Below are 10,145 nucleotides of genomic sequence, written 5' to 3'. Positions count from 1 at the left end.
CTGTTAGTACAAATAAATAAGACTATGGCTGGGCAGGATCATTTCCCTCCGTAGGGAGGAAGGGGCTTTAATGACGCAGTGTGGCTCGTTTATCGCAAAGAGAGCTCCTGTGCATGTAAGCGGAGCCCTGCCCCTCCTGGGTATCTACTTCTTGGCCTGCAACTCCCAGAAGCCCCGACGGGCAGAGCTCATGGTGGAAGCTTCTGGGAGTTTTAGTCCAAGGACGTCTGGGAACCACCCCTGGTCTCTAGGGGCTTTGGAGAGTGACAGCCCTCAGCCCCAATCGGAATGGCCAGGGCTCAGGGATGAGTGGAGCTGTGCGGGTAACGAAGATATGGGAGCCAAGAGTTCTGTGCTTTTTAAAATTTTTTAAATGTGCAGGGAATTGGTTTGTAGAGATGAAGGTCCGGTTCTAGGGAGGCTCAGCGGTAGGGATACAGCTCAGGCACAGGTTCCCCACCTTTGATTTGCTGAGTGAACCAGAGACCGTGTGTATGTATGTTAAAAAAAATGATGTTGCAGTCACTTTTTGACATTGCTGCTCTATGTAATGATGGGAGGACAGTGTTTTTAAACAGTAAATCCACTCTTTTTAATTGTCAAAGGGGGGGTGGCCTATGAAAGAACCTTCGCTTCTTGGCCTTGCAAACCTTCCGATTTGTCGTACTGCCGTTCCTCTCATCGTCTGGTTCCATCGTCACATCTTTGGGGGATGACAGGAGGGGCGCTGGAAGACCCTTGGAAGGACTGAGGAAGGCCAATAGTGTGGCAGCTTTGAGTGAAACTAGCTTTATTCCCACCCGAAACAGGGTGAAGTTTTAAGTCCGCAAGAGCACTGGAGGAGCAGAGACTCTCCAGAGGCTCCATTTATAAGGGTCGTTTTACCTGCTTTAGGATGTCTTTTGAAATAGGTCATAATGCTGGGCTCAGTTCCTGCTGTTGAGCATGTGTCTTAACACTGGGGCTCGGGAAGACATTCCCGTGTCGCAGATCCTCTTGTCTTCACTGACCAAACTTTGACATGAAGTGTTTTGAAAATAAATCGCTTTGAATCTTAATGGTCAGGGTGTTGGTTCTTTGCAGCTATCACGCCCGTGTGCGCTACGCAGGCTTCAGGACTTCACAGAGACATTTCTCTAGAGGTTTGCTGGAATTTCCTGTCTTGGCAAGAGCAACATCGGGATCCATCGTGCTACAGTTTGGGGGATGTTTGGAGGAAATTAGGTGACAAGGGGGGGGGGGCAACCTTCTGAACTCATTTTTTTTCCAGCCAGCATCTGAGTGCAGAGCTTGGGGAGTCCAAGAAAAGGACTTTGCCAAGCTTGGCCCATAATGTACAAAATTTTCATAGGTGGCTGGTTGTCTTGAGGACCCTCACTCCAGGGCAGGGCTGAAAAGTGAGATCGTCTGTGTAGAAATCAGTGCTAGGTATTTACTGCAGTTTGACACTGGTCACACCTATCATTCAGAAGACTTGGAAAGTATTCCGCGTTTCTAAGGTGGTTACGTTTCCATTACCCTCCCAACCGTCTGCAGGAAAGGTGTTAGTAATAGTCTCAGAACGGCAGGGCTGGAAGGGACCCCGTGGAATCATCCAGTCCAGCCCCATGTCCAGGAGGCACCGTGGAGGAATCGAACCCCCGACCTCTGGCTCCACAGCCAGAGACCTAAATCCCTGAGCTATCCCACAGTGCTGGGTGGGTACAAGGGCTCCTCCTACTCCATTTCATGCCATCTGATCTGTGGTCGTATTTGCTACCTCCCAGGAAGAGATCTACAGAGGAAGTAGATGCCCCAGAATAAGTTATGGGAGATGCTGAGCACTTACCTGTGAGTTACTCTTGTCGTGAATTCTTGGTCCTTCCCCCCCACCCCGCCCCCATTGTAGCTGGAAGTTACTAGATCCCAGACCAGCAGGCTGCTCACACCCCTCCTGTGGACATTGTCGTAAAGCCTTCCTGTTCCCTCCCCCTCCATTGCAACTCAACTGCATCTTGGCTGAAGAGCATTGTTTTCCTACTAAAAAGTATTTATTTACAATTTTTTTTAAGAGGAAAAAAAACACACATGTGCAATTGAAGCTTCTGTTATGTGAGCACCAGATTCCTCTAGCAGAGTTATGTCCAAAATAACGATCCAGTTGTAGGTTGCGTTCACGTAGTGGAGCGTTCTGCAGCTCTCGGATCCCTGCAGCTGTTTCCCCCGCATACAAAAGCGAAAAAGCTGCCTGACATTCATCAGAATCTTCCTTGTCAGAGTTTTCTAGCAATTATCTCACAAGCCCAAGATAATGTTAATTTTTGACATCTCCTCACTCCCTTTTACCTGGACTTTCATATGGCAGACAGTGCCGTTGGTTCGATTATGGAGTGTGTACTCTCTCAGAGTGATGGTATGTTAAAATAGAGAAAGATGCGTAGAAATGCAGTATCAGAAATGGGAGCTGCCTATACTATAGTCGCTCTGTAAGGCACAATTCAGCCCTGCCTCCACAGTGTGCCCTTTAGCCCAAATTGGGAATAACTGTTGTGTACGGAAAGTGAAACAGTGCTCTTCTTCTAGTATCTGATCTGCTTGGAAACTGAAGAAATCCAGATGTTCCAGCAAATACCAAAGGAACTTCTCTATAGCTGCCTGTGAAAGAAACAAGTTGTAGTAGTCCTTTTTAGAGGTGTGGGGGTCGACAGGAGCTGCACTCTGGTGGGGCCAGAGCACAGAGGATGTTTTTAAGAACCCTGACTTCCTATTATGGATGATAGTCCAGTCCTATCCTTCCAAAGCCGGATCCTTAGGTAACATCTCCCCACCCCTCTCTGCAGAGCTTCGCAGTCTCGTCAGCAGCAAATTCCAGCGATTCTGGCCATCTCTTCGCCTCGGCTACCAGCAGTGCCCTCTGCTTTTCTGTTGCTCCTGACCAGTAAGCTGGATTTTCCTGATCACACAACAGACAATAGTCACCGCTGCGTTGCTCACAACGACAACCTTGAGCTGGACCAGTATCCATTGTTGTGACTGTCACGCCAAGGCCTGCCTCAAATTCTAGAAGAGGTCCATTGTGGGATAGGCAATCAGTTGGTGATTCAGAGGCCACCCAGGTAGATGGTTCTTGCCCTAGTTTGTAGCATTTCTCCTTCACCTTCTCACTGGGTGCAGCAGAGTGCTGGATGGTCTAGTTTCCACAGCTGCCATTTCTTTCTCATTTCATATTTTACCTGCAAGAACGGAGAAAGTAATAGACCGCATATTATGCAATGACACATCTGGCCAGTTAGAAATGTTTCCCTTTTGGCTATGGCCAAAATCCTGCTCCACATATTACTCCTGTATAAGGGTGATGATGTCTCTGGGCTGCTAGTCATTAGAGACTTCCTGCTTTGATTTCAAAGTTTGTCCAACTCACATGCAATCAGTCTCATTGTGCAAAAGTCAGTTAAAACCTAGAATCAAAGCAGGGAGTTACTGGGAGTCTCCCTTGCCAGTGACATGATCACTTTTTCTGTTGCTAATTTACAAAATAGGATTTTGTCTTATAATTCTCAGAATCCCGAGAGCAGTGTGGCCAGTACCATCCTCACTGGGAGATTCTGGGAATCATACTCTAACTCTGACTTGTCCAGCATGCCTTGGTTCCAAAATAGTTAACTGGGCTGTAAACTCCTTGACCATACGCATGCATTGAATGTGAGAAAAGGAAGAAGTAATTTATTTTGCTTTGCTTAGAACCAACCTGAGAATGTAGGCCAGTATTTCCCAGTGTTGCAGGGAACTGAAGCAGAGTGTGTGTGACTTGCTTAAGGCCCCTTAATGGCGAGGTTTGAGCAATAAATTTCCTGACGCGTTGCTTGTTTTTATAACCTCCAGGCAGGGTGGATCTGATTTACGTCAAATTCAATTCACAATTTAAATTTTTAAAAATTGGGGAGTTTTTGGGTTTTTTTTGACGATTTAAAAAGGATTTTTAAAATCTGAATTGTGATTTAATTCTTTTAAAAATCTCTGATTTTTTTTATCTATCCCGCTCCATGACTTGACAGCTTGATTAATTCTGAATACTGTACATCCTAGTACTTAAAAGGACATTAAGACGTATTTACATTCTGAGATTCAGCTTCTAGGCACTTTGTAGACATGTAGAATGCCACTTATAAGAAATGCAGACTCTATCAAATATACCCACTATGTACCTTACAAAAAGAGAGAGAGAGAGAGAGAGATCGCTAAGCCCATGCCACCTTAGTTTCAGGTAAATGAAAATAAATTATCTCTCAAATAATTATAGTACATGGGTCTTGTAAGAAAATGCTGCAACTTGGAAAGCTGCTTCTGTTCAGGGCAATCCTTTCCGTTCCCACCATCGGGACCTTAAGGCAGAGCTCTTGTTGAAATGTTTCTTCTTCAACTTAAGCTGAGGGCGCACAACTTGAACACAAGAAATGAAGACAACCTTGATTATACTGCCATGTACTGAGTAATTCTACTCTAGGGAAATATTGCCGCACACTAGAGGTGGACATGAATCAGAAAAAATTGTGATTCATTTCGATCCGTGAGTCACTTGTGACAAATCACAAATTTACATTTTTTTAAAAAATTAATTGATGAATCAATTCATTATTTTTTTAAAAAAACTTTAAAACGGCCCCTAAGCACCTAGGGACACCTAATTTGCAGGGAAGTTTCCCACACACACACACATTGGAAAGTTCCCCCCAGGCTTGTAGAGACACCAAAATCGCAGAGAAGCTTCCCTGACTCTCCTCTATAATACCTCCAAGTTTGGTGTAGGTTGGGTTTTAGACATCCAAGTTACACATCCACAAATGGGGTGTTCCCCCCTCCCCGAAAGTGCCCTTTAGCAGCTGGGTTGGGAAAACTCTAACTCCCCCAAACTTGGAGGGATTGTAGAGAAGAGTCAAAGGAAGCGTCCCTGGAGATTTGGTACCTCTAGGTGGCTTGGAGGCCATTTTGTAGACAAATGAATAAACCAAAAATTCACTAAATATTCATTGATTCATGGGCGACATTGATTCATACAAATATGAATTGACGTATTAGTGATTTTTTTTTGGAACAAATTTGATTATTTGTTTTTAAATTCATACCCATCTCCACCCACGGCTTTTGACTTGAGTGTCTCAGAGACACAGAAGCATACCATCTGACCCAGCATCATTCCAAAGGAGGGGGAAGGCCGCCCGAGGTAGCAACCAGCTCTTAATAACATCTGCCAATCAAGTCACTTCCAATTTCTGGTGGTCGTCCAGAGGTGTGCAGTATTCAGAAGAGATAAAGTCTTGGCCAGGGCTATAGAAATGCTATCATGGTGAAGCCCTTCCTATTACTGATAAGATGAGGTTGGCTGGCAATGGTGTCAGGCTGGGCAGGATCGGGCACAAGCTCAGCCCCATGGCAACCCCAAAGGATCACCTCGGGGAGGAGATATCACCTACCTCCTTATTTGCAAAGCAGTAGAGTACAGCGACCAGGAATCCCTGTGGTCAATCGGAGAAAACACAACATGAGTTTTGTGGTAACAGGCAGCAGCCTCCAGGGGGTGCCACAAGCCGTGGCTTCGTGGTACTTTGGCCACTGAAGTCAGGATGTCCACGCTGTAGTTGTGCGATGCCCTGGACTCCTAGATTGGCTGGGAGCAGGTAATGGTCAGAAGGGTGTGTAAATTGCACTCCAGATGCAAAGCTGAGTTGTGCAGACCATGTGTAACAAACGGAAAAGGCTTTGAGGCAAACTGATTTATTTCAGTATGAGCTTTTTGTGCGTTCCACTTCTTTGGAGATTCTTGCTTTCGGGAAAGTGGATCGTAATCCGGAAAAGCTCACACTGAAATAAATTTCTTAAAAGGCCATCTCTTAAAATAAATCTGTTCAGAATGCCACGGCCTTCACACTCCATTTTTATTATACAATAGGACCTCTGTGTCCACATGATCAGTATCCACTCATTCACTTATCCACAGTTTGAAAATATTAAAAGAAAAATCCTAGAAATATACGTATATTTCTAAATATGAAGTTACCAGGACTGGCCCCTAGAGAGCTCCAGACACCACACTATGTATGGTGTTCAGTATTAAAACAAGCGTTCTCAATAATCTGTCTTTTTTCAGCATCCACCGGGGTGCTTGGAACCAGTCCCAGGGAATACAGAAGTCCTACTGTATGTTGAAACAAACTAGCAAAACTTCCCTTTTTTGAGAATGGTATAAGTAGTGGGATTTTAAGCAATATTGCACAGATCTGTTACATGCCATCAAAGTCGGAACCAACTTATAATTACCCTAATAGGTCTTTCAGGGTAAATGAGATGTTTAAGGAGTGGTTTGACCAGATACACACACACCCAGCGAGTTTCCGTGGCCGAGATGGGATCTGAACTCAGGTTTCCTGAATCCTGGTCTATCCCTTGATCCACTACCCAACACAGGATACCCACTCTGTGAATCTAGACCAATACAAAAGGTTTCCTACACAAGCAATGCTCTTGCGTGGGTTTTATTTATGTCAATGGGGTCATGCAAGACATTTTGGTGTTGCAATGAGCCATCCAATTAAACTGTCCTCCAAACTAGAGCAGCTGTTCCAAACCTTGGGTAACCCAGATGTTCTTGGACTACAACTCCCACAAACCTTCACCACCAGCTGTACTGGCCAGGATTCCTGGGAGTTGTAGTCTGGGAACATTTGGCGACCACTGCTCCAGAGAGTTCTTGAGTAGATTTGGCACAGCAAAATTCACCTTGGACGTGGGACGAAAGCAAGCATATAGTAAACAAGGGGATTTCATAACATGGAACAATTCAGAATCTTAAATCAAACTCCTACCTGGAAAGAACTAATGAAAAGCATCAAGAACATTTTGATGTAGCGCAAAACTCCGGTGGTTTGCTCATCTGTTGCAAAGATGAAGACGACTTCATGGATCCCAAAGAGAGGGATAAGAGTAAGCGTGGCTCTGGCTAATCTGGGAGGAGCAGGAGGGAAGAGGAAGGACAATTCAATCTTACTTGGTACCAAATCAGAGAAGCCCAAGTCTGCCGCGTTCCCTGGGAGGGCTGGACTTACCGCAGCTTGTAGTCTGCGTAAACTTTCTGATTGGCTCTCAGTTTAGCCAGGATCACCTTGAGGATCTGCATGAAGATTAAGAGGTTGATCTGAGAGAGAGAGAACAAACATACGGGAGGGTTAGCAAGAGCTTTCGAAGTTAACAAAACCACAGCGTTGTAAAAAGGAATCGGAACGGTTCGATCCTGTTCTAAGAGATGATGGGCCACCTTTGCTTCGTACCCTCCTGATGCGTGGATGGTCCCCCCGGCTGAGCCGTCTTGAGGGCCCATCAGCCCTACATCAACCCCTTGGAGTTTATTTGATGGCAAGAGCAGTTTGCCAGGGGCTCCTGGCGTGGCGTAGAGCGAGGGCGAGCCAGAGGTGGGTCAGGATCTCCTGGAAGACTCTCAGGGCGTTTGGCAACAGGTTAGCAAAGGTTGCTCTCAAAATCTAGAATGCTAGCAGGGGTAATCTGGGATCTGCAGGCCAACGGAGTATAACAATGGTTTCACGGGCACTCGGTTATTTTAAGACTGCAACGGCAGCAATAAGTTAAAAGCATCCACTATCTTCTTGCTAGAGCTGGCTAGATAGCTGAGTGAGTTAGATCTCGGGAGAGCCAGCCTGGGTGGCCTTGGGCCAGATGCACAGTCCCACAGCGCCCCCGAGTGGAAGGAAATGGGAAAATTGCTTCTGCATATTCCCTCTACCAGGACAACCTTGGGAAGAATCACCATAAATCAGAACTGACTTGACAGATCGTGGGGATTATTATTTTAATCTTCCTGCTACTTTATGTTGCGAAGGAAGAACACTTGTGGGGAAATCAGGAGTTGGTTTTTGTACGGCATGTACTTCTCATTTTGTTTCTTGTTTGGATCACACGTTCTTGCGTCAAACAGGGGCCCCGAGGCGCCCTTTTTCCGTTCGGGCTTTGATGGACGCGGCCACCTTCCTGAGCCAGTGTTCTGTGCCTCTGGCGATTGGAACAGAACATCAAGTAGATCAATTGGCCCGCTGTGTTTTGAAGAGCCACTCATTTATAGTTTTCCTGCAAAGTTCCCTGCCGTGGTGGATTTTTTTTTCCCTAGGACAATGTAAGGAATTTAAAAGGGGAAGTGGGGAGACCGCAGACGAGGACCCAAGACAGACCACAACTGTGCAGCATGCAGGACGGTGAATCTCTGACAGCAGCCCCCACAAAATCTTCGCTACGTATCCTTTTAGACCTTTGAATGGGGAAGGCGATCACAGCCTGGAAAAGGACATTCTCTAGAATCCTCTAGCTGGCATGGCTTTAAAAAAAAGGAACTTTAGCAAATTCTCAAGGCAAGGAGCTGCTGGACTGGAGATCCGTTTGGCGCAGCCTCGCCTTCTACTGAACCATCCGGGGCGGGCCACTGTGCAGCAGAGTCTGGACAAGGGCCACGCAAGAATGCCAGGGGCCACGTGGCGAGACGATGCCAGAAATGCAGGATACCTGCCGAGACCAAAGATGTCCCATTTCACCCATGCCTGCTGCAAGAGGAGGAAGGAAAGGCACTTACCACAGACGCTAGCAAAATAGGGATGCGGATAATCCACCAGTAAGCCATGTTCTTATTCTCTGCCCAGCACCTGCAGAAGGGAAGAATTAGCCGTGGCACAAAAACGTGAAAAGAGAGCTGCTTTTCTCAGCACATGGTTTTCCTCATCTACGTCTCTTGCATTGAGCGTGCTTTGCCTTGGGATTGATTTATGGGTTTGGTTTGCCCATCCTGATGGCTGCGGTTCACCTCTCTGAAAGCAGGTTCAAGTCTGGGGCCAAGTCCTGAGTGCGAGTTTTTGGGGCCAAGCCCTGAAGCCAAGTCTTTAGTACCAAGCCCCAAGCCTGAGTCCCTATCCCCCCCCCCAAAAAAGGGAGGGATGAGTCGGTTGCAAGACATGAGTTAAGTCTGAATAATTGGGGGGGAAAAACCTTCCAAGCTGAGTCCGAGTCACCGGTGCAATTTAAAACCAACTTGACAGCGTGTCCTTGGGACATACATTCCTTCTGTATGATCGCTGTTTTCCCCGCTACTTCCTAAGCCCCACGGGGCTTAGCAAAAGGAGGGGGAAAGCAGTGAGCAGAGTGATCCTGCTGCCCTTTGATCACTGCTTTCCCCTTCCTTTTGCTAAGCTCCGCGGGGCTTAGCCAGTGGAGGGAGAAAGCAGTGATCAAAGCTCTGCAGGATCGCTTTGATCCCTGCTTTACCCTCCACTTGTTTCTGTTCTCTCCGCTTACCTCTGTGTATAAGACGACCCTGAATTTTTAGTCTAAAGATTTTAGGCAAATGTATCATCTTATACACGGAAAAATACGGTGTGCAAACCTACTGGGATCTGCATCATGCATTTCCCTCACTATGCGGAATCAGGCAGAACATCTGAGTCATCTCGGTCTTTGACAAGGGGTGGCCTTGCCTCCTGTTTTCTCCCCCTTCCGCAGCTCCCCCATTTCCACCAACACACTTGACACCGCCAGCTCCTGACAGTTCTAAGAATCTCTAAGAGGCTCTTTCCCAGCAAATCTTACTTACTCTATGTTCTCCTTCAAGTACTTAGCAGTCATCCACGGCACCACGAAGGCCACGGGCGTTCCTGCAAGACACAGGTGATTAAAAAAACCCATGTGGCCTTAATTTAAAAATAATAATGAACTTCCTCTTATTATGCACCAGACAAAAATGGTTCTGGCAGGAACCTACAGAGCGGACTGAACCACAGTCTCTCCCTTTGGAGAGCAGCCCGTATTTGTTAGTTTACATCAACTGGCATTTACATGTTCCAGTACATTCACTCAGAGACTCTAGTGCCAATAAGAATAAAAGGTCCATTTTACTCACAATTCTTCGTATATATATAAAAAAGTATTGTGTGAAAATGTTAACTTGTTACATTACTGAGCTTAACTACTTCATTTACTTCATTATTAACTTACTGGTTACATTGCTGACAGAACGCTTCATTCTAACTGTTCACTTCTGACACCATAACGCGATAACTGAACCCTGACTGGGAAAAGACAGTAAAATTTTCTGGAGTGCCAAGAGCCTTCTCTAGAAA

The 10,145-nt window shown here is 46.1% G+C and overlaps 1 protein-coding gene across 1 annotated transcript in view; it reads right to left on the bottom strand.

The window, feature by feature from the left end:
• Positions 1-2,017: 2,017 nt before the first annotated feature.
• LOC110070480 (glucagon receptor) overlaps positions 2,018-10,145 on the bottom strand; it is a 29,859-nt gene continuing 21,731 nt past the window's right edge. Inside the window, exons 9-14 of the mRNA XM_020778162.3 lie at positions 9,620-9,680; positions 8,609-8,678; positions 7,080-7,168; positions 6,840-6,978; positions 5,451-5,492; positions 2,018-3,212 (exon numbers count right to left, since the gene is read on the bottom strand). Of these exons, the coding sequence (XP_020633821.3) occupies positions 3,141-3,212; positions 5,451-5,492; positions 6,840-6,978; positions 7,080-7,168; positions 8,609-8,678; positions 9,620-9,680 (473 nt within the window). The 3' untranslated portion in view covers positions 2,018-3,140. The remainder of the gene's footprint in view (positions 3,213-5,450; positions 5,493-6,839; positions 6,979-7,079; positions 7,169-8,608; positions 8,679-9,619; positions 9,681-10,145) is intronic.

The sequence above is a fragment of the Pogona vitticeps genome, chromosome 13 (assembly GCF_051106095.1).
Source record: "Pogona vitticeps strain Pit_001003342236 chromosome 13, PviZW2.1, whole genome shotgun sequence".
Lineage (NCBI taxonomy): Eukaryota > Metazoa > Chordata > Lepidosauria > Squamata > Agamidae > Pogona > Pogona vitticeps.
Note: the sequence above shows the minus strand (reverse complement) of the source record. Positions and strands in the feature narration are given on the sequence as shown.